At 43.4% G+C, this 24,515-nt stretch overlaps 1 protein-coding gene, 6 non-coding genes and 1 pseudogene across 7 annotated transcripts; 6 read left to right on the plus strand and 2 right to left on the minus strand.

Moving 5' to 3' along the window:
• Positions 1-30: 30 nt before the first annotated feature.
• On the plus strand, positions 31-102 carry TRNAD-GUC (transfer RNA aspartic acid (anticodon GUC)). Its single transcript has one exon. It is a non-coding gene; the product is annotated as a tRNA-Asp (tRNA).
• Positions 103-748: 646 nt separating this feature from the next.
• Positions 749-820, minus strand: TRNAQ-CUG (transfer RNA glutamine (anticodon CUG)). Its single transcript has one exon. It is a non-coding gene; the product is annotated as a tRNA-Gln (tRNA).
• Positions 821-1,235: 415 nt separating this feature from the next.
• Positions 1,236-1,309, minus strand: TRNAT-AGU (transfer RNA threonine (anticodon AGU)). Its single transcript has one exon. It is a non-coding gene; the product is annotated as a tRNA-Thr (tRNA).
• Positions 1,310-1,584: 275 nt separating this feature from the next.
• On the plus strand, positions 1,585-1,704 carry LOC133368160 (5S ribosomal RNA; annotated as a pseudogene).
• A 2,979-nt stretch (positions 1,705-4,683) lies between these two features.
• LOC133366346 (histone H1-like) lies at positions 4,684-5,843 on the plus strand. Its single transcript, XM_061589364.1, has one exon. It carries the CDS (start codon positions 4,750-4,752, stop codon positions 5,332-5,334), a length of 585 nt encoding a protein of 194 aa, XP_061445348.1. The 5' UTR covers positions 4,684-4,749; the 3' UTR covers positions 5,335-5,843.
• A 2,637-nt stretch (positions 5,844-8,480) lies between these two features.
• TRNAS-AGA (transfer RNA serine (anticodon AGA)) lies at positions 8,481-8,562 on the plus strand. The gene has a single exon. It is a non-coding gene; the product is annotated as a tRNA-Ser (tRNA).
• A 402-nt stretch (positions 8,563-8,964) lies between these two features.
• On the plus strand, positions 8,965-9,036 carry TRNAD-GUC (transfer RNA aspartic acid (anticodon GUC)). The gene has a single exon. It is a non-coding gene; the product is annotated as a tRNA-Asp (tRNA).
• Positions 9,037-20,576: 11,540 nt separating this feature from the next.
• On the plus strand, positions 20,577-20,658 carry TRNAS-GCU (transfer RNA serine (anticodon GCU)). Its single transcript has one exon. It is a non-coding gene; the product is annotated as a tRNA-Ser (tRNA).
• Positions 20,659-24,515: the final 3,857 nt, after the last annotated feature.

The raw sequence follows: 24,515 nt of genomic DNA on the forward strand, positions 1-24,515 counted from the left end.
AGCATCTGGATTGCTCCTTCTGCAAGTTGTTCCTCGTTAGTATAGTGGTAAGTATCCCCGCCTGTCACGCGGGAGACCGGGGTTCGATTCCCCGACGGGGAGACTGAGATTTTTTGTTTCTATTCGTACATTTATTAATTAGGACTTGCGTTTGTTTGTGCAACTATGCATCAGCGGTGCATGCATCCATTTTATGTCATTCCAAGTTTAAGCTACTATATTTAATTGGTGTCTTTACCATAAAGGAAACAGGCTCCTTTGCTACCCACATGAACCTTATTTCGGTCTTAAAAATCTGACGTGGGGAAGAGAACAGAAGACGGGAAAGGCGCAACAGAGCCGTGTACTTAAGAATAAATATACTAATCACTAATTAACGTCCGCCCAGGGACGAGTGCTCACGTTCATGTACTCGCGTGGCTGTTAAACACTTGGAACGCAGAATGGGTGAACAGCTTAAATTCAAAAGCAATGTTCTTGGGCTTATGTGAAAAGTATGCAACTGATGTCTGATCGATGATGGCTCATTGTCAAAAGTTGTCAATTGGAATTATACCGTGTGAGGATAGTCGCTAGAGTCTACCTGACCTTTCGTTCCATGTTCATGGGTAGTGCACCTCTGGTTACCAAGCAATACAGAAGGCCACTTGCTTGTTCATTGATAAAGGCAAAATGTTTCAGTAGACGAACTTTCAAAATAAAGTCAACTCTTCCCCCTCCTTTTTTAAAATGTAATCATTGAAAAGTTAGGTTCCACCGAGATTTGAACTCGGATCGCTGGATTCAGAGTCCAGAGTGCTAACCATTACACCATGGAACCATATCTGCGCTGAGTATTTCACTCCCTCTTCAAAAATATCACAATGCGTTGAAGACCTGTTGTTAAGGGGGGGTTTCCTCCTGTGTTGTCTCACCCCACCAATGAAAAAGGCACTTTCTACGAGGAAGGCTGGGATCCTATATTCACTCACCCGGAACTAAGTCTTATTTCTGAGTACGCATGCATAGGATCTCACTGTTAAAATCTGATTATTCCACAGTACAATAACAGCAAAGTGCATTATATTTCCACTATGTTTCATAGCTTCATTCTCTTGATTGCAGTTCTTTGGCGACTGTCCTATTCGTTCGTTGGTTTGTTTTTATAATACTCTATATGAGAGGGTTTGCCTGCCATGGAAATAAATATTTAGTCTTTTGAAATATGATCTTTGACTCAGAGGGGAAAATGAAGAAGGCACCACTGGGATTCGAACCCAGGATCTCCTGTTTACTATACAGGTGCTTTGACCATCTAAGCCATGTCGCCTCCATGCGTTATCTTCTTCCAAGGGGTGACTGAGAATCTTAGACATGTCACCATCTCTGGTGGGAGACACACAGAAGATCTGTAAAGACCACTTTCTGTGGTAAACATACATCACATCGAAAAAGATATTATTGCGGCTGAGCTCAGATGCCATTCTCTGAACTCAGTGTTTTTTTATCCTTGTAGTGCTCCAATAATTTTGTGAAGTTAATACAATAGCCAGGTAGAAACCGAAGTGTATTTCTATGATTATTTTATGCATTCCCTATCTTACCCCTTATGGCCATACTACCCTTAATATGCTTGATCTTGTCTGATCTCGGAAGCTTAAGCAGGGTCAGGCCTGGTTAGTACTTGGATGGGAGACCACCCGGGAATACCAGGTGCTATAGGATTAGAGGAAGGCAACGGTAAACCACCTCTGAATACCTCTTACCATGAAAACCCTATGAATATATCCAAAAGATTCATAGGGTTGCCATAAGTCGTAATTGACTTGAAGGCATACAACAGCAGCAAACATCTTACCCTGCCCTGAAACTGAAACCAGAGATAACCAAGGGTGTGGCAGAGGTAAGTGCAGGCCTTAGCAGGCCTAGTTTTAGTATTTTAAAATTGTAAACGTGCAGAATATAAATGCCATAAATAAATAAGTAGTTTGTGCCGCAGGCTTTATTGCATCAGACAAGGCTGTGGATGGTCAGGAGCCCAATTTGAAATGATTCCTCAATGTAAAAGAACAAATCCTGACTCATACCCAGACACAGAAATCCAGCGTAAACACCCAAATTATTGTCTTGCGTGTCATTCGATTACACACACAGGTTTTTTTGCTTTTCACAATACTGTAAATTATAGAAAAACAGAAAATGACAATCAGCCATATGTAGATGGTGGCATATATGTGTCGTTACTGCTGATAAACTCTGTGCAATAAACACACACAACTACTTTTTCAGTCAGTATTGCAGCAGCAAATTCAGAAGTGCAGAGTCCCTTCACGATAGTCACATCATGCTCCACACAGCCCATTTTCCACTTTCCTTCATCTCCCTTGGTCTCTGTGTCATAGTTGAGTCTACACTCTACTATCGCAGTTGTTCCTAGGAGCCAATCAGCATGTAAGGGGAGGCTGTGTGTTAGCTACTAAGAAGAGTCTCCTCAGTGGCTGACTCACCTCTTTTCACTCTGATTGACTCCAATCAGCTCAAAAGGACAAGACTCTTCTCAGTGGCTAACACATTCCCCTTTCATGTTGACTGGCTGATACATAGGGACCTGGCTGGGACCCTGCTCCCACAAAAAGTAAGGGGTCTACAATCCCCCATGACCCCAGAAACTACACCCGTTTTCAGTATAAAAGCTTTCAAATGCAGCTATGAATCTCCATGTGCTCCCTGTCATCGAATATGAATGGTTGCCACACAGAGGAGGGCCAGGACCTATTCTCGATCATCCCAGTGTGCAGGACATGGAATAATGGGCTCAAGTTGCAGGAAGCCACATTTCAACTGAACATCAGGAAAAACCTCCTAACTCTTAGAGCAGTATGACAATGGAACTAATGACCTCGGGAGGTGGTGGGCTCTCCAACACTGGAGGCTTTCAAGAGGCAGCTGCACAGACACCTGTCGGGTGTGATTTAAGTTGGATTCCTGCATTGAGCAGGGGGTTGGACTCGATTGCCTTATAGGCTCCTTCCAAGTTTGCTATGATACTCTGTGATTCTATGATAGTCTATGATTCTATGACAGGCCTTTGAGAAAGCCTCTTATGAAGCAGTTCTAACCATGATGTTTTCTCCGGTCCCACTAAATGCAGTGAAGCTTACTCCCAGGTAAGTGTGCTTAGGGTTGCACCCTTTAAGTCTATATATGTGTGTGTGTGCCTTCAGTTTCCCTACCAATATTCTGTCACACACTACAGCTTAACAACACTCCCCCCCCCAAAAAGCATCAGCGAAGCCTGTACTATATTCACGTAAAGGAGTCGAGATGGGCTTTTTAAATATAAGTCAAGGACAAGTTCCCTTGCCGTTTCTCATGCCTAAGTTAATGGGTGGCTTTCCTCATTGGAGGGTTGGTAGGAGGACGGATGGCGAGGATAGCAAAGCTGATGCTAGTCCCTGATACAGGACGGTCCTTTGTTTATTTTCATGGGATCCCACACAAGAGTCTATGCGCACGTTATGTCTCAAGAGTCATGGAAATATGCAAAGCCTCCTCATATACACACAGAGCTATACCGAGAGACGGTGAGGGGTTCCCAAATCAGCGCATGCCTGCCAATACTGAGGGCAATCTTGCTGGTTTGGGGAGAGAAATGCTGCAAGGAAGAACGAACGGAATGCTTATTCTACCGGGGAGCCCAATCCCTTTCTTTTAGATAGAATGTCTTCTTGTTATGTGCCTTCAGGTCGATTACGACTTATGGCGACCCTATGAATCAGTGACCTCCAAGAGCATCTGTCGTGAACCACCCTGTTCAGATCTTGTAAGTTCAGGTCTGTGGCTTTCTTTACGGAATCAATCCATCTCTTGTTTGGCCTTCCTCTTTTTCTACTCCCTTCTGTTTTTCCCAGCATTATTGTCTTCTCTAGTGAATCGTGTCTTCCCATTACGTGTCCAAGGTATGATCATCTCAGTTTCATCATTTTCGCTTCTAGTGATAGTTCTGGTTTAATTTGTTCTAACACCCAATTATTTGTCTTTTCCACAGTTCATGGTATGCACAATGCTCTCCTTCAACACCACATTTCAAATGAAATGCCTTGTGTATATATAATATCCCAGCGACACACGCTGGTCCACAGAGGGGCACCATCTCTGAACCAATCTGGACCCCCTTTTCTGCTTCCCAGATAGAACCATCGCTTTCCCTGAAACCTTCCTTCCTTGTGTTAGTACTGACACTTTCACGCACCCTTTCCGACCACACTGTTTTGGGCACGCGTTGGATACCTTGCTCCGGAGGCTCCCAGACCCTCTGGAGATTGACGCTTAAAGGTTTCAGAATCCTACTCGGGGAAGAAGCGGGTGTTTTTTAACTGGAAAGCAGAACTTTCCCAAGTCAGAGGCTTCCTCGGGACGTTGTCTTTGCATTCCGGCTCCGATTATAAAGGCCTTTACTTCCCTAGGAGCGCCTCGTACTAACGCAGCAGAAGGATGGAGTGTCCTTTCCAGTTCTACCCTGAAACCGGGTAATTCGGTGCAGGGCAGACGGATTAAATGGCTGTCTTGCGCACGGTGAGAAACACAATGTTGGGAGACACAGGAGCCATTTCTGATCCTCAGGCAGAAGGCGCCCAAACGCACCAATGGGAGCACAGCTGACGCCCTATAAATACCAGGCAGGCAGCCCATTCGGTCTGCTCGATCATTTTTCTGCGGTTCCAGGGTTCGTTGTCCGGCGAGGGAGAGCGCGCCTTCTTCTCTGCCAGCATGACTGAAAAGGCTCCAGCCGCCCCCGCTGCCCCGGCGGCCAAGAAGGCGAAAAAGGCGGCGGGCGCCCCCAAGCCCCACAAGCCCTCCAGCCCCAGCGTGACGGAGCTGCTGGTCAAGGCGGTCTCGGCCTCCAAGGAGCGCGGCGGGGTGTCCCTGGCCGCGCTGAAAAAGGCGCTGTCGTCGGGCGGCTACGACGTAGGGAAGAACAACGGACACCTCAAGCTCGCCCTCAAGAGCCTGGTGAGCAAAGGGACGCTGATGCAGACCAAAGGCGCAGGCGCTTCGGGCTCCTTCAAGCTCGGCAAGAAGCCGGCCGCGGAGTGCAAGGAGAAGGTGGCCAAGAAGAAGCCAGCCAAGAAGGCCTCCTCCGGGGTCAAGAAAAGCCCGAAGAAGGTGGTGAAGAAGCCTGCTGCGTCAGGCGCCAAGAAGCCAGCCAAGAGCCCGCAGAAGGCTAAGGCTGTCAAAGCGAAGAAAGCCGCCAAGAGTCCGGCTAAAACCAAAGCGGTCCAGGCGAAGGCCAAGCCGAAGACGCCCAGAGCCAAGACGGCCAAGCCGAAGAAGGCGGCGCCTAAAAAGAAGTGAATGTTTTAGCAGAGATTTGATCCTAAAAGGCTCTTTTAAGAGCCACCCACAAATTAATAGAAAGGGCGAAAATCCGAGGAGATATCTGTTTCTGACCATGCCTTTTCTTGGGGTGGAAGTTAAAAATAGGATTGGGGGGTTGGTTTGGATGGTGTTCGTGGGTACTCTCCAAGCATTTAAGTCTGTATCTGGAAGAAACAGACTGAACTGGTTAAGCCAGTTTCTTGGTTAATAGGTCCAGCCAAGTCTGTCAACATTAACATATCTAAAGACTTGAGCAGGAGCAGATCTGTTGCCATAGGAATAAATGACCAGGGATACTCCTTGAAGAGGGCAGCCCTCACCACCACCACCACCCCACCCAAATAGGCCCAAGAGGTAGCCTGTGTGTTTTTGAGTTAGTCTGATCAAACCTAATGGGGAGTGTTGGAGTGTTAATGTTGTGAGCTCTTCCATCTTATGTTCAAGTTGTATATATGTGTAAATAAAGCTATATATCATAAAGATACCACAGTGTCCACTGACCTTCATTTCAAGAAAATTGGGTAAGCGGTGGAACTCCTGCAAGTCTTTCACCACTTGGAGACTGGGGTGAACCCAACAATATATATCTAGAAGAGTTTTACATTGGAAACCCCATTTGGATGAGGGCCTTGTGGTCCACAAGGACCACCAGCAATGTTTTTGACAATAGCCGTGCTTGTTTAGGAACAGAACCTCCCACTATGTTCTTTCAGAGTTACACATTTGCTGTTTGTTTACCAAGAATATATGTAAGTAGATTGTGATATTCCTTGGGGGTTCATGGACAGGGAAGGAGTTCAGCCATGAGATCTAGCAGCTGAGTCCTATGCATATTTTCCTCTCAAGTAACTCCCACTATGTTCAATGGACCTTACTCACATTGGTAAGGGTGCATAGGATTGCAGTCTAAATCCTACCGTTCTCAGCCTAGTTTCTGGACTACAGAATTCTTGATATAAAGAATCTGACACACTCTACACACAACTTTTAAATTGACTTGCATAGTTATATTGTAGTGTGGTGGGGCAGTGTTAATTTGGGGTGGAGGTTATATTAGAAGTATTCACAGTCGTATTAAATGCATGCCAGGTTCAAGATTGTTTGTTCATGTTCCTAAGATGTGTTTATTGATATAATTATTTGGGGTGAAGAAAGGGGCTAGCCAAGAAACTAAAACCTGGAAGATTTGCTGTTGCACACTGCACCTGGATTGCAATAAAGTGCCTACCCATGATGCCTGTGTTGTAACTCCAGTGTCCAAGGGATTATGCCATTGAAAACCAATTGCTGGGAATCGCAACTGGTGACAGTCTTCTTGCACTCAGGTCCTGCTTGCCAGCTTCCTATAGGAACCTGCTTGGCCACTATGAGAATAAGATGCTGGACTAGATAGGCCTTTGGTTTGATCCTGCGGGGCTCTTCGTGTTTTTACGTCGCTTTTGACTCTCCCAACTTAACATGGTGAGGGGGTCTGAGAGTGTCAAAGAAGCTGGGAACAATGCTGTTAGGAGTCTAGACCAAGAGGCTAGACTCCTAGCAGGGTCATCCAAGGCGGAATGGTCAAAGCTGAGACACCAGACTAAGATGCATCCAGGCTAAGAGGAAGGCAATGGTAAACCACCTCTGAGTACCTCTTACAATGAAAACCCTATGAACAGAGTATCAAAAATGCATGCTATTGGAGGTCGCTGATTCATAGGGTCACCATAAGTCATAATTAACTTGAAGGCACATAACAATAAAGGCTTAGAACAGAATACATTATGTCATCAGACAAGGGGAAGAAACTGTTTTGTGCCATTAAGAATGATCAGTCTTCTAGTTCTTTCTTCCTGACTTCTTAAATATTTCCATATCAAAGGCCTGATGAGCCAAATATGACTCAATTTCAGGTCATTCATCCTGAACTTTTTCAGCCTGAAGGCAGCTTTCCCTCATGGGCAGACTGGGGTGGGGGTGCATGTGAGTGGTGGGAGGTGCCAGAGGCAACAGTGGCAGTGCAATAGATGTGACTCTTACATTTTGTACAGTTAGTTACATTCCAGCCCATGGAATGGAGATGTTTCTGCACAAACGCACTACTCCATCTTCCTCCCAGACAACCAAGAGGCATTGTCCCAGATCAAAGACACATTCTAGCCAGGGAAAACTTTGGAAAAGCCTCCTGTACATATGTAAGAGTTGCATCCATGGCTCCATCCACACCTGATAGATTGAGATGATGTTTTGTTTTAATACGTTGCCAAACCTTCCTGTGATTGCATGGCAGTGATATTGCTATTGTTTTGTTCTTTATTGTTATGATTTAGAGTGTGTTTTATTTGTTTTAACAATTTGTAAGTCACTTGGGGACCTTTGGGTGACAAGAGACTAATAAAGCTAATTAACAACAACAACAATAGTAAGACATCCAGTCTAAAATGATTTGTGATGAGAAGTGGACCATTGCATTGATTAATCATGGTTAATGAACACAATAACTGGAAATACTCTGGCTTCAGAAGCATCTGATTGAGAGGCATTATTGATCACAGGGGCCTGGTACATCGGTTTCTCCATTAGATCAGGGACAGAGAAACTGGTAGCACCCCAGATATTTTGGATTACAGTTCAAATAATCCCTGATCATTAGCCATGTTGACAGGGGCTGATGGGAACTGGAGTCCAACAACATCTATAGTAGTGCCACAACTTCTCCATCCTTTCATTAAAGCACAGCTTCCAAATCATTTACAGTACCAGCTATAGCAGTATCAGCTGAAATTGCAAGGAGCAATTTCATTGAGCTTTCCATTCCACTGCTGTCTCCAGACTAGAAACCGGTGACAAAGAAATTAATAGGTGCGTATTTGTCATTAAAAATGCTGAGAAAAGCTACCTTGGGACTGGAAGACAAGGTTCTGTATATAGTTTTGTTAAATTGATCGTACATCTGAATTGGACTTCCTATTTTTCAGTTCTTCTGAAATAAACGGACTGTATCCTGGTTTGAAGAAGCAAGTAACGCAGAACAAGGACAAGGAAAAAGCCTTGGAAATTAAAGAGAAAAGTCGGAACAAACATACAGAAGAGCTCTGTGAAAAGCGCGGATTAAGGAAGTAAGGTGTGCCTTATGTTAATAAGTAGTCGTGGCCGAGTGGTTAAGGCGATGGACTAGAAATCCATTGGGGTCTCCCCGCGCAGGTTCGAATCCTGCCGACTACGTTGCATTTTTGAAAATACCTAGTCCCTCTTTTGATAAATGGCCAAAAACGCCTTCCAATGTAAAGAACTACTATTCAGTGATACATTGTGGTTCTTTGTTACGTTTTTCTTTCCATCCATCACTCACCAGTTACAATACGTCCTCTTGCCTTACACATAGCGTTGAAGCCTTGCAGGTTTGCCTCTCTCTAAAAATGCTGTTACTGCCTGCATAATCTGTCCTGAGATAGCAAAAGAAACTTGTCTGACAAAGCCTATACATGAATTTCAGACATCCTGCTTAGGATAATTGCCGTGCATCCTCGGGCAGAATTAAGTAGAAACAAACTAGTTTAGACTAGCTGGTTATGGCGTTTGCCCACTTTTTTCTCTCTATTCAGTTCAAAACGCAAAGGAAGCGCATCCTCGTTAGTATAGTGGTAAGTATCCCCGCCTGTCACGCGGGAGACCGGGGTTCGATTCCCCGACGGGGAGAAGTTATATTTTGAAACTTAACATGTTTTATGTCCTTTTAAAGGACAACGGGTATTGTCGCATGAACTACTGAGAGAACATCCCTCTTCATCATTTCAATGAAGTATTATGTAGTTGGCAAACAGATGTATGTAAAAGAATATCAAGACAGAACACACATACACACAGCACAATATAGAGGTTATCCTGTCAAGCCAGTTCAAATCCTCTCTCATCCATGAACATCACTTGGGCCACTCACTATCACTCAACCTAGCCTAACTCACACGGTTGTTATGAGGTTAAAATGGAGGGGCAGGGTAACAGTGTACTTTGCTTTGAGGTGCTTGGAAAAAAGGCCAGGATATAAATGTTGTAAATAATTAATTAAAAAACTACACCTCGATCTTTGTAGAGGGAGGAAATGTAAGTAAATGGGCCAATGGCCCATCAAATGCCACGGACATAATCTGTGATATTTCTATACAAGTCATAAAAAAATAGAATAGTAGAGTTAGAAAGGACCCATAAGGCCATCAAGTCCACCCACCCCTCGCTCAATGCAGTTGTTGTTGTTGTTGTTGTTATGTGCCTCCAAGTCGACTACGACTTATGGCGACCCTATGAATCAGTGACCTCCAAGAGCGTCTGTCATGAAGCACCCTGTTCAGATCTTGTAAGTTCAGGTTTGGCTTCCTTTATGGAATCAATCCATCTCTTGTTTCGCCCTCTTTTTCTACTCCCTTCTGTTTTTACAAGCATTATTATCTTTCCTAATGAATCATGTCTTCTCATTATGTGTCCAAAGTATGATAACCTCAGTTTCATCATTTTAGCTTCTAGTGACAGTTCTGGTTTAATTTGTTCTAACACCCAATTATTTGTCTGTTGCATGGTCCATGGTACCTGCAAAGCTCTTCTCTAACACCACATTTCAAATGCGGTGATATTTTCTCTTATCAGCTGTTTTCACTGTCCAACTTTCACATTTCTTGACTATTGTCTCCATTTTGGTTAATGATTGTGCCAAGATATTGATAATCCTTGACAAGTTCAATGTCCTCATCGTCAACTGTAAAGTTCCATAAATCTTCTGTTGTCATTACTTTAGTCTTTTTGACGCTCACCTGTAGTCCTGCTTTTGTGCTTTCCTCTTTAACTTTCATCAGCATTTGTTTCAAATCATTACTGGTTTCTGCTAAGAGTATGGCATCGTCAAGGCGAGTTAAGCAGCAGAGCGAAAAGAGGGTAAGTAGCTCCCATTTATTCCATTATTTAATTGAAGTAAAACAGCTCAGAGCAATAAGTAATAAGGGCAGCCCAAGGTCACCCTGAGCTAGGAGCCAAATCCTGAAAGAACCTATATCTTAGGAGACAGATCCTAGGAGAAGGAAGCGTATAGAAAGCTAGTTTTCAACACCACCCTAGCAGGAAAGCTGCAGGGGACACTGTAAACAAGGCTAAATTCCAGTCGGAGAGAAGGGGGAAAAGGAAACCCCACCGACACATACAGGGAGAGAGTCAGCTCAGTCCTTGCTAAAAAGGGCAGCTTCAGCCTTCCTGAAACACAACCACAAGCTCTGTTTCCCTAGGTTAAAGAAAGGTCAGGCTGTTCTAGGTGGGAAAACAACAAACACAAAAGACTTGCCTGGAAGGCGCAGCCCCTAGCTGAGATTAAAAGCAGCCAAAAGCTTAAACAGCCCTGCCCCTAGCTCAGGAAGGAAGCCTGAGAGAATACTAAAGAGTTAAGCCCCAGCTGATAGCCATCAGCCTCAAGTAACACATCATTGGCTGGCAGCAGTAGCTGGGAGGAACCAGCCACACATATAGAGTCAGAGCACCCTAGCGAGGGAGCCTGCTCCACGAGCTAGAGGGAGCCCCAGCTGACGAAGCGTCAAGGCGAGTTAAGCAGCAGAGCGAGTTTGGCAGCAGGGCGAGGAGGTCAGGGCGAGGAGGTCAGGGCCCCCCATTCTGCCCGTCTGTTCCCTGACCTCAACTAAACCGCAGTCTCCAACCCATTGACGTAATAAACCTTAAACAAAACTATGCAGGTAAGAAGCCAGCAGGCGTGTGGGGGCTTTCCAGTGTTTTTCACCGCCTGCAGCATGTACGACTATCTGCCTGTTGGACAGAAGTCGTGGGTGTGCTCTCGGTGCAATGAGCTCCTGGCTCTCCGGGAACGACTTCATTTCCTTGAGGCCAAGGTGGCGGACCTGGAAAAGCTGAGAGAGGCAGAGAGGGGTGTGGAGGAGGCCTTCAGGGACGTTATAGCTGTGTCCCACTCCAACGATGATAGCTCTCCTGCTATCATGGACAACGATGGTCTCAGGGAAGGAGAGCATCCAGCTGAGGAAGAGGGAAACGATCCCTTAGAAGGGACCCATTCCTTGGGGGATGAGCAGCTATCCTCTCGTGCCGAGGATATATCTCCAGGGGGTGGAGGGATCCTTGTAGTGGGTGATTCGATCATTAGGAACATAGACAGTGGGGTGTGTGATGGGCGTGTAGACCGCAAGGTGATTTGCCTGCCTGGTGCGAAGGTTGCGGATATCGCCCGTCGTTTAGATAGTTTGGTAGACAGTGCTGGGAAGGAGTCAGTGGTCGTGGTGCACGTTGGCACCAACGACATGGGGAAATGCAGCCGTGAGGTCCTGGAAGCAAAATTTAGGTTGCTAGGTAGGATGCTGAAAGCCAGGACCTCCAAGGTGGCTTTCTCTGAAATGCTACCGGTTCCACGCGCAGGACCAGCCAGACAGGCCCAACTTCGCAGTCTCAATGCGTGGATGAGACGATGGTGTCGGGTGGAAGGGTTTGGATTTGTTAGGCACTGGGGAACATTTTGGGACAAGCCGGGCCTGTACAAAAGGGACGGGCTCCACTTGAACCAGAATGGAACCAGACTGCTGGCACTTAAAATTAAAAAGGTGGCGGAGCAGCTTTTAAACTGACTGAGGGGGGAAACCCGACAGGAGCTGAGAAAGGTCCGGTTCGGAATAAACCTCCCCCCTGGGATAAAAACCAAAGAAATGATGAAATTTTAAAAGGGGTAGGCCTAGAAGTAGGCATTGTGAGAGCAGGGGCACAGGATATAAATTCAGAAGAGCAAAATTACCACAGGCCTAACCACAAGTGCCAAAGACACTTGAAGAGAGACACTGCTTACAAGTGCCTGTACGCTAAAGCTAGGACCCTGCGAACCAAGATGGGAGAACTGGAGTGCTTGGTCTTAGAGGAGAGCATTGATATAGTGAGCATAACGAAGACCTGGTGGAATGGAGAAAACCAGTGGGATACGGTTATCCCTGGATATAAACTATATCGGAAGGACAGAGAAGGACGTATTGGTGGCGGAGTCGCTCTATACGTGAAAGAAGGCATTGAATCCAGCAAGCTCAAAACCCCAAAAGAGGCAGACTCCTCCACAGAATCGTTGTGGGTGGTGATACCCTGCCCCAGGAGGGACTTAATACTGGGAACGATCTATCGTCCCCCTGATCAAAATGCTCAGGGAGACCTTGAGATGAGATATGAAATTGAGGAAGCATCCAAACTAGGAAAGGTGGTAGTAATGGGTGACTTCAACTACCCGGACATAGACTGGCTGCATATGTGTTCCAGTCATGACAAAGAAGCAAAGTTTCTAGATATTCTAAATGACTATTCCCTAGACCAGTTGGTCATGGAACCGACCAGAGGGACGGCAACCCTGGACTTAATCCTCAGTGGGGACAGGGACCTGGTGCAAGATGTAAGTGTTGTTGAACCGATTGGGAGCAGTGACCACAGTGCTATTAAATTAAACATACATGTAACTGGCCAATTGCCAAGAAAATCCAACACGGTCACATTTGACTTCAAAAGAGGAAACTTCACAAAAATTAGGGGATTGGTAAAAAGAAAGCTGAAAAACAAAGTCCAGAGGGTCACATCACTCGAAAATGCTTGGAAGTTGTTTAAAAACACTATATTAGAAGCTCAACTGGAGTGCATACCGCAGATCAGAAAAGGTACCGCCAGGGCCAAGAAGATGCCAGCATGGTTAACGAGCAAAGTCAAGGAAGCGCTTAGAGGCAAAAAGTCTTCCTTCAAAAAATGGAAATCTTGTCCGAATGAAGAAAATAAAAAAGAACACAAACTCTGGCAAAAGAAATGCAAGAAGACAATAAGGGATGCTAAAAAAGAATTTGAGGAGTACATTGCTAAGAACATAAAAACCAACAACAAAAAATTCTATAAATACATTCAAAGCAGGAGACCATCTAGGGAGACGATTGGACCCTTGGATGATAAGGGAGTCAAAGGTGTACTAAAGAACGATAAGGAGATTGCAGAGAAGCTAAATGAATTCTTTGCATCTGTCTTCACAGTGGAAGATATAGGGCAGATCCCTGAACCTGAACTAACATTTGCAGGAAGGGATTCTGAGGAACTGAGACAAATAGTGGTAACGAGAGAGGAAGTTCTAAGCTTAATGGACAATATAAAAACTGACAAATCACCAGGCCCGGATGGCATCCACCCGAGAGTTCTCAAAGAACTCAAATGTGAAATTGCTGATCTGCTAACTAAAATATGTAACGTGTCCCTTGGGTCCTCCTCCGTGCCTGAGGACTGGAAAGTGGCAAATGTAACGCCAATCTTCAAAAAGGGATCCAGAGGGGATCCCGGAAATTACAGGCCAGTTAGCTTAACTTCTGTCCCTGGAAAACTGGTAGAAAGTATGATTAAAGCTAGATTAACTAAGCACATAGAAGAACAAGCCTTGCTGAAGCAGAGCCAGCATGGCTTCTGCAAGGGAAAGTCCTGTCTCAGTAACCTATTAGAATTCTTTGAGAGTGTCAACAAGCATATAGATAGAGGTGATCCAGTGGACATAGTGTACTTAGACTTTCAAAAAGCGTTTGACAAGGTACCTCACCAAAGGCTTCTGAGGAAGCTTAGCAGTCATGGAATAAGAGGAGAGGTCCTCTTGTGGATAAGGAATTGGTTAAGAAGCAGAAAGCAGAGAGTAGGAATAAACGGACAGTTCTCCCAATGGAGGGCTGTAGAAAGTGGAGTCCCTCAAGGATCGGTATTGGGACCTGTACTTTTCAACTTGTTCATTAATGACCTAGAATTAGGAGTGAGCAGTGAAGTGGCCAAGTTTGCTGATGACACTAAATTGTTCATGGTTGTTAAAACAAAAAGGGATTGCGAAGAGCTCCAAAAAGACCTCTCCAAACTGAGTGAATGGGTAGAAAAATGGCAAATGCAATTCAATATAAACAAGTGTAAAATTATGCATATTGGAGCAAAAAATCTTCATTTCACATATACGCTCATGGGGTCTGAACTGGCGGTGACCGACCAGGAGAGAGACCTCGGGGTTGTAGTGGACAGCACGATGAAAATGTCGACCCAGTGTGCGGCAGCTGTGAAAAAGGCAAATTCCATGCTAGGGATCATTAGGAAAGGTATTGAAAATAAAACAGCCGATATCATAATGCCATTGTATAAATCTATGGTGCGGCCGCATTTGGAATACTGTGTACAGTTCTGGTCGCCTCATCTCAAAAAGGATATTATAGAGTTGGAAAAGGTTCAGAAGAGGGCAACCAGAATGATCAAGGGGATGGAGCAACTCCCTTACGAGGAAAGGTTGCAGCATTTGGGGCTTTTTAGTTTAGAGAAAAGGCGGGTCAGAGGAGACATGATAGAAGTGTATAAAATTATGCATGGCTTTGAGAAAGTGGATAGAGAAAAGTTCTTCTCCCTCTCTCATAATGCTAGAACTCGTGGACATTCAAAGAAGCTGAATGTTGGAAGATTCAGGACAGACAAAAGGAAGTACTTCTTTACTCAGCGCATAGTTAAACTATGGAATTTGCTCCCACAAGATGCAGTAATGGCCACCAGCTTGGACGGCTTTAAAAGAAGATTAGACAAATTCATGGAGGACAGGGCTATCAATGGCTACTAGCCATGATGGCTGTGCTGTGCCACCCTAGTCAGAGGCAGCATGCTTCTGAAAACCAGTTGCCGGAAGCCTCAGGAGGGGAGAGTGTTCTTGCACTCGGGTCCTGCTTGCGGGCTTCCCCCAGGCACCTGGATGGTCACTGTGAGAACAGGATGCTGGACTAGATGGGCCACTGGCCTGATCCAACAGGCTCTTCTTATGTTCTTATGTTCTTATGTTCTTATGTCTGCATATCTTAAATTATTGATATTTCTCCCTCCAATTTTCACACCTCCTTCTTCTTGGTCCAATCCTTCTTTCGGTATGAGATGTTCTGTGTATAGATTAAATAAATAGGGTGATAAAATACACCCCTGTCTCACACCCTTTCCGATGGGGAACCAATTGGTTTCTCCATATTTTGTCCTTAGAGTAGCCTCTTGTGCAGAGTATAGGTTGCACATCAGGACAATCAGATGCTGTGGCACTCCCATTTCTTTTAAAGCATTCCATAGTTTTTTCATGATCTACACAGTCAAAGGCTTTGCTGTAATCTATAAAGCACAGGGTGATTTTCTTCTGAAATTCCTTGGTCCGCTCCATTATCCAAAGTATGTTTGCAATGTGATCTCTGGTGCCTCTTCCCTTTCTAAATTCAGCTTAGACGTCTGGCATTTCTCGCTCCATATATGGCAAGAGCCTTTGTTGTAGAATCTTGAGTATTACTTTACTTGCATGGGATATTAAGGCAATAGTTCGATAATTACTGCACATCCTGGGATCTCCTTTCTTTGGAATTGGGATGTATATGGAATGCTTCCAGTCTGTGGGCCATTGCTTAGTTTTCCATATTTCTTGACAGATTTTAGTCAAAATTTGGACAGATTCAGTCTCAGTAGCTTGTAGCAACTCTATTGGTATGTCATCTATTCCTGGTGATTTGTTTCTTCCAAGTGTTTTAAGAGCAGCTTTCACCTTGCATTCTAAAATTTCTGGTTCTTCATCATACAGTGCCTCCATGAATGAATCTGTCATCCTGGCATCTCTTTTATAGAGGTCTTCAGTGTATTGCTTCCATCTTTCTTTTATTTCATCTCAATCAGTCAGTGTGTTCCCCTGTTGATTATTCAACATCCTTACTCTTGGTTTAAATTTCCCTTTCATTTCTCTAATCTTTTCAAAAAGGGCCCTTCTTCTACCCTTTTTGTTGTCCTCTGCTATTTCTATACAGTAACTATTGTATTAGTTATCTTTGTCCCTACATACTAGTTGCTGTATTGTTGCATTTAGGGTTCTGACTGTGTTTCTATCTCCTTTTGCTTTTGCTTTCCTTCTCCCTTTAACCATTTGAAGAGTTTCTTCAGTCATCCATTGGGGTCTTTCTCTCTTTTTAACTAGAGATATTGTCTTTTTGCATTCTTCTCTGATAACGTCTCTGACTTCATTCCATAGTTCTTTATTCTTCCCTAGTAGCTCGGTGAGTGCCTTCTGACCTGGGGGTCTCATCTTCCAGCACTATCTCATGTTGCATTTTGGATACTCTGTTCATAGGGCTTTTGTGGTAAGAGATACTCAGAGGTGGTTTACTATTGCCTTCCTCTGAGTTTGGATGCCTCTTAGTCTGGTGTTTCAGCTTTGACCATTCCGCCTTGGGTGCCCCTGCTAGGAGTCTAGCCTCTTGGTCTAGACTCCTGATGGCATTGCTCTCAGCTTCTTCAACGCACTCAAACCCCCTCACCACGTTAAGGTGTGCATCCAAAGAGGAGGGCTCAATGCAGTAATCTAACTTAAAGCATACCTGACAGGTGGCTGTCCAGCTGCCTTCTGAATGCCTCCAGTGTTAGAAAGTCCACCACCTCCCATTGGTCATTGGTTCCATTGTCGTGCTGCTCTAACAGTTAGGAAACTTTTCCTGATGTTCAGTTGAAATCTGGCTTCCTGTAACTTGAGCCCATTATTCTGTGTCCTGCACTCTGGAATGATGGAGAAGAAATCCCTGCCCTCCTCTGTGTGACAACCTTTCAAGTACTTGAACAGTGCTATCATATCTCTCCTCAGTCTTCTCTTCACAGGGCTAAATATACCCAGTTATTTCAGTCTCTCCTCAGAGGGCTTTGTTTCCAGTCCCCTGATCATCCTCATTGCCTTCCTCCAAACTGTTCCAATTTGTCTGTTTCCTTTTTAAAGTGTGGTGTCCAGAACTTGATGCAGTATTCAAGATGAGGCCTAGCCAATGCTGAACAGAGAGGAACTAGTACACACAATTTGGAAACTATATTTCTGTTAATGCAGCATAAAATAGCATTTTAACTTTTTTGCAGCCACATCACTCTATTGGGGCTCATGTTCACCTTGTGATCAACAACAATCCCAAGATCCTTCTTGTTGGAATGTATGAGGTTCAACTCCAACTTGTGGGTTGAGGCTGCATGGGGTTAAAAAGGGTAGCTAGAGAGGAGACCTCTTGGTTGTTAGGCTATACCTGTCCCTTTGATCCCCTGCTGTCTCTTCCTTACTGCTAGACTGATATGCAAAGGATGTTGAACCCAGTTCCTTCCCTCCTTCCAGTCTTCTTCTTTCTCTCGAGAGGGGAGCAGACATTTATTCTTTGTCTCTCCCTCTCCTCCAGCATGACGGCGAGTACTGGGCGCAGTGCTCGTTGCTCCAACTTAGCTAGTTAGCTAAATATAGGACTCTTTCCTATCAAGTATGTACTTCCAGAATAAAGTAGTTGTTTCTTATTTTAAAGCTTAAAGCCTCTGTCTGACTAATTTGCAGGGAAGGTAGAATCTTAGCAATGATTCAAACACACACACATAAGCTCGCTCAGTACTCTCCGTTCCGCAATGCAACTCTGCAGGGTCCTACAGGACATTGGGCCCAGCGTCCTATACTTGTAGCATGTAGTGTTGCTGAGCCAAGTATCCCTCATCTTATAACAGTGAATTTGGTTTCTTTTTCTTAGGTGTAGAACTTCACACTTATCCTTTGTTAAATTTCTTTCTATTGTTTTCAGCCCAGTGCTCCAGCCTATCAAGGTCACTCAAACAGTTTAAAATTGAAAGATTTAAATTGTTGTAAACCATCATGCTAGACCTTTACTGTGGCAGAAATGTTTCCATAAACAAAATAGACAGGCACTGAGACCATTCATACCTGCAATAAAGGGATAGAAAGTGTTTTCTCAATTTTCCTAGCTTTGCTATGCTTCTTTAGGGGAAGGGCTGTAGCTCAGTGGTAGCACAATTGCTTTGCATGCAGAAATTTTATTTATTTATTGAATTTTATTGAATTTATTAGTCACCCATCTGGCTGGCTGTCCAGCCACTCTGGGCTACCTACAATATAGGCATACAATATGTAGGCATTAAAAATCTAAAAACAATGAAGATAATATCTAACCCACCCCAAAAGCCTGCCTGAAGAGCCAGGTCTTCAAGGCCCCGCAGAAGCTCATCATAGAAGGGGCATGGCAGAGATCTTTGGGAGGGAGTTCCACAGGGTGGGGGCCACAATTGAGAAAGCCCTCTTTCTAGTCCTCACCAGTTTGGCTGTTTTGACTGACGGGATGGAGAGAAGGTCTTTTGAGGCTGATCTTGTTGGGCGGCATAGCTGATGATGCTGGAGGTGCTCCTTTAGATAGACTGACTGACCTGCAGTTCAGTACCTGGCATATGTAGACAATACTGAGCTAGATGGACCAACGATCTGATTCAATATAAGGCAGCTTCCTATGTTCCTTTACCAGCTGAAGTGAGGCATAACATAAACACGTGTTGTCGCCTGAGTCCAAAATCACTAAGACAGAAAAGGAGCTTATCTTACATTAGCAAAGGGAACCTTTGGGAGCTCCCATCATTCCTGGCCATTGGGCCATGCTTGCTTAGGGCTGAGGCCTAATCTGCAATGTGAGCCCAGACAGAGAGAGCAGGTTAGATTTGTCTCCTTGAGCAGTAATGAGCACACCTTGTTCCAGACTCTCCTCTCCTCTACGTGCTCTGATGCCTCATGTGTTTGCTCCTTCTTGCATGTATATCATGTGTGTGTTAGTTGTGGTTAGGATTATTTAGCTAATTCTCTCAAACAACAGAAAAGTGTTTGTGCCCTGAGCTGTTCCCCAATTTATTTATTACATTTATACCCCGCCTTTCTTTTCATGATAGAAACCCAAGGCAGCTTACATATGGTTCCCAGGCGGTCTTCCATCCAAGCTCTGACCAGACCTGACCCTGGCCTCATGTGCCTTCAGACCATAGCCTGGGACCCAATGCAGTATTAAATGTGAATAAGTTGATTCCATGTGCAAACATTATACCCTGTGTAAGTTACTGGATAAATGTGCCAAGATGAAGCATTGTCCCTGTACAAAGATCCTAATACAGGACACTTAGAACATATGTACACAAAACAAATATTATAACCTTTCCTCATAGAGGAGTTGCTCTATTTCCTTAATCAGTTTGGTTGCCCTTTTCTGAACCCTCTGCTGTATCCTGGTTCCTACATCAGCTAGAAACATTTATCCTTCATCACGCCCTTAAGACACTGCAGTGATATATTTATGATGCTATCAGATCAAGGGATTGCATACTGAAATTTTAACTGGCACATCTTTAATAGGTGTAAAATATGATGTATGATTGTTTTGAATATTTAATGTAACCCACCCTGAGACCAAATAGGGAAGGGCAGATTATAAATGTTCTGGATTAATAAATGAATACCCTACATATTCCATGTGAAGCCTGGGTCACATTTATGGGTCATCATAGACCATATGCCTCCACAACAGCTTTGGAGTTTTCAGCAGTTCACACATTCCGATGTGAGTTACCATGTGATGGGAAATCAAGTTATCCCAGCCTCCCAGGTGCTTTCTACACATGTTGGGGCCACACATGCAACATTAGCACACCAGTAGCAAATCCATTCTGGTTAATAGATAGCTAATGCTATGTGTGTGTGGTCTGATGACATCTGCAAGGGCCCTTTTAAAATGACTTTTGTCACATGAAACCTCTACAGAGGTAATTAGCTTCCTTTCCATGAAGCAATACCAGGTTTAATTACATGGAATTATGCCACAAGAAAAAAAAATAAACAAAAATAAAGTCCATAGAATGCTGTCAGTTACTACAATTACTCCAGCTTCTCCAGTGGACATTTAATAAAACAACAACGACTGAAAATGTTGATACAAGCTGATGCAATAGATATCATCACACCTATCATCATCCATTGTGCTCTTAGAAATATTGTTTCTAGCTTTGATAACGTATTTGTTTATTGCAGTTGTGTTCCATTCTAAGAGTGGCACACATATATGCTCTTTCAATGTTGTTTGCAATGTTGTTTCCCTTTCAAGAAAGATTAAGCTGATTGATGGAGACCCCTTCAATTGCCTTGTAATCTTATGTCTAAACAACTATTCTTATCCCAGCCTCCCTAGTGCAACTATACAGAATGTATGCTACTTTTAATTTATTTTACTTCCAGTCCAGCCCAAGCATTAAGTAAACTTTCCAGGCATTCAGTGTTAAGCTAATGAAACAGGAAACGCATTGCAGAAACAGTTCTTCTCTGGATCCTTTAAAGCACTGGAATTGCCCTCACTTTTCCATGGCTTGACGAGGTGGCCGAGTGGTTAAGGCGATGGACTGCTAATCCATTGTGCTCTGCACGCGTGGGTTCGAATCCCACCTTCGTCGGCATGGTTTTCTACCTTTTGTTGAATGAGAAGCGATGACACATATTTGTACATGTAGAAAATTTAACTCTACACTTCCCGTTATTTAACCTTAAGTCTTAAAGACTCAGACTCTGTTCAGAAATGCTTGCATTTATTGAAACACTCCGAAGACACCTTCATAGGTAGTTTCCTATGGGTACAATAGAATATCTGAAGCATGCTGCCTCTCCTGTCTGAATGTCTTTTTAATCTTGACAGGTCCAGGAAGAGAAGTGCAGAACGCCACAATAATTTAACTGTACTCACGAACCAACTTGTAACTCACAAACCAAGTAATTTAAATATATATGTGGGGAAAAGAAACAACTCCCTAACAGGGACTTGAACCCTGGCCCTTTAGTTTAAAAGTCCGATGCTCTACCGACTGAGCTACCCGGGCCTCTAAGTTCTCCTCTCGAGGTCTCATATAAAAATAGGAAGCCCCCCAATAATAAATTATTCATAATTAACTAACCTCCTAGTACATGTTTACTCAGAAGTAAAACCCATTGGATTCAATGGAATTTTGTAATTATCTAGGTTACAGCTTAAGGGTGAAATCCTATATAGTAACACACCCTTACCTGATAGCAAGTCCAACTGAACTTAAAAATGGTTTCATCTTGAGTAGACCAGATAGGATTGCAGTGTAAATTGTGTATTTCCTTTTGCGCTAATTTATCTTCTAGACTGAGCATAGCCAGAGGGACTCAGCGGATTTTGCAAGAATTATGGTTGCAAAAGTTTAGTAGAGATAAATCATTAACTAATGTGATTTTTTAAAAAACAACAACAACATCCTCTTGGATCTATTGGTTGAAGTGCCCACTTTAAAACTGTACACAACACAAGCTCAGCATTGGAGTGGGTGGGATGGGGAACAGCCCTTCTAAAATGGTGCCAGAGTCAAAACCAAGGCACCGTCCCTGTTGCAGTTATGGTTATTAACCAGTTTTCATTTACTACAGTTCATCCTCTTCAGATGCACACCTTAACGTGGTGAGGGGGTTTGAGTGTGTTGAAGAAGCTGAGAGCAATGCCATCAGGAGTCTAGACCAAGAGGCTAGACTCCTAGCAGGGGCACCCAAGGCAGAATGGTCAAAGCTGAAACACCAGACTAAGATGCATCCAAACTCAGAGGAAGGCAATGGTAAACCACCTCTGAATACCTCTTACCACGAAAACTCTATGAACAGAGTATCCAAAATGCAACACGAGATAGTGCTGGAAGATGAGACCCCCAGGTCAGAAGGCACTGAATGAGCTACTGGGAAAGAACAAATGACAAGTATGAGTAGCGCTCTGACTAATGACGCAGCTGGGTCAAAGCCTAAAGGAAGCCCAGAGGCTGATGCACACAGATGCAAAAGGAGTGTCCGGAGTTGTACGACACACACAATAGGAACATGGAATGTAAGAAGCATGAACCAGGGAAAGTTAGAAATTGTCAAGCAAGAAATGGAACGCATCAACATTACAATACTTGGTGTGAGCGAACTAAGATGGATGGGGATGGGACATTTCCAATCAGGCAACTACAAAATATTTTATGCAAGAAATGAGAAATTAAGAAGAAATGGGTTTGCTTTAATAGTGAGAAGTGATGTAGCAAAAGCAATTAGGAGCTACAACGCAAGGTCTGAACGAGTGATATTAATGAGATTAAATGGGAAACCTATCAACATAACCATCATTCAAGTCTATGCTCCGATGGCAAATGCAGAAAAGAGGAATTGGAGAGATTTTATGCAGAAGTACGGGAAGAAATTGATCACACACCAAAACAAGATGTGCTCATAATCATGGGGGATTGGAATGCAAAAGCAGGGAACAGAGAAGAATTAGGAATTGTGGGGAAATGGGGCCTAGGAGACAGAAACGAAGCAGGAGAAAGACTTATTGAATTCTGTGAAGCCAATAATTTCTTTCTTGCCAACACATTTTTTGAACGCCGAAAAGATGACTGTACACGTGGACATCACCAAATGGTCAATATAGGAATCAAATTCATTATATAATTGGTAGCAGAAGATGGAGAAGTTCCATACTTTCTGCAAAAACAAGACCAGGAACAGACTGCGGTACATATCATTAACTGGTCATATTGAAAATCCAACAAAGAAGAAAATCCAAAAAAGACCAACAAAGCAATCATAACACCAAAATACAATTTAAATAACATCCCAGAAGCATATAAAGATCAAATAAGGAACAGTTTTGAGATTTTAAACTTAGTTGACAGAGAACCAGAAGAACTATGGAATGAAGTCAGAGACGTTATCAGAGAAGAATGCAAAAAGACAATACCTCTAGTTAAAAAGAGAGAAAGACCCCAATGGATGACTGAAGAAACTCTTCAAATGGTTAAAGAGAGAAGGAAAGCAAAAGCAAAAGGAGATAGAAACACAGTCAGAACCCTAAATGCAACAATACAGCAACTAGTATGTAGGGACAAAGATAACTAATACAATAGTTACTGTATAGAAATAGCAGAGGACAACAAAAAGGGTAGAAGAAGGGCCCTTTTTGAAAAGATTAGAGAAATGAAAGGGAAATTTAAACCAAGAGTAGGGATGTTGAATAATCAACAGGGGAACACACTGACTGATTGAGATGAAATAAAAGAAAGATGGAAGCAATACACTGAAGACCTCTATAAAAGAGATGCCAGGATGACAGATTCATTCATGGAGGCACTGTATGATGAAGAACCAGAAATTTTAGAATTTGAGGTGAAAGCTGCTCTTAAAACACTTGGAAGAAACAAATCACCAGGAATAGATGACATACCAATAGAGTTGCTACAAGCTACTGAGACTGAATCTGTCCAAATTTTGACTAAAATCTGTCAAGAAATATGGAAAACTAAGCAATGGCCCACAGACTGGAAGCATTCCATATACATCCCAATTCCAAAGAAAGGAGATCCCAGGATGTGCAGTAATTATCGAACTATTGCCTTAATATCCCATGCAAGTAAAGTAATACTCAAGATTCTACAACAAAGGCTCTTGCCATATATGGAGCGAGAAATGCCAGACGTCTAAGCTGAATTTAGAAAGGGAAGAGGCACCAGAGATCACATTGCAAACATACTTTGGATAATGGAGCGGACCAAGGAATTTCAGAAGAAAATCACCCTGTGCTTTATAGATTACAGCAAAGCCTTTGACTGTGTAGATCATGAAAAAACTATGGAATGCTTTAAAAGAAATGGGAGTGCCACAGCATCTGATTGTCCTGATGTGCAACCTATACTCTGCACAAGAGGCTACTCTAAGGACAAAATATGGAGAAACCAATTGGTTCCCCATCGGAAAGGGTGTGAGACAGGGGTGTATTTTATCACCCTATTTATTTAATCTATACACAGAACATCTCATACGGAAAGCAGGATTGGACCAAGAAGGAGGTGTGAAAATTGGAGGGAGAAGTATCAATAATTTAAGATATGCAGACAATGCCATACTCTTAGCAGAAACCAGTAATGATTTGAAACAAATGCTGATGAAAGTTAAAGAGGAAAGCACAAAAGCAGGACTACAGGTGAGCGTCAAAAAGACTAAAGTAATGACAACAGAAGATTTATGGAACTTTACAGTTGACGATGAGGACATTGAACTTGTCAAGGATTATCAATATCTTGGCACAATCATTAACCAAAATGGAGACAATAGTCAAGAAATCAGAAGAAGGCTAGGACTGGGGAGGGCAGCTGTGAGAGAACTAGAAAAGGTCCTCAAATGTAAAGATGTATCAGTGAACACTAAAGTCAGGATCATTCAGACCATGGTATTTCCGATCTCTATGTATGGATGTGAAAGTTGGACAGTGAAA

The sequence above is a fragment of the Rhineura floridana genome, chromosome 11, assembly GCF_030035675.1.
Source record: "Rhineura floridana isolate rRhiFlo1 chromosome 11, rRhiFlo1.hap2, whole genome shotgun sequence".
NCBI classification, from domain to species: domain Eukaryota; kingdom Metazoa; phylum Chordata; class Lepidosauria; order Squamata; family Rhineuridae; genus Rhineura; species Rhineura floridana.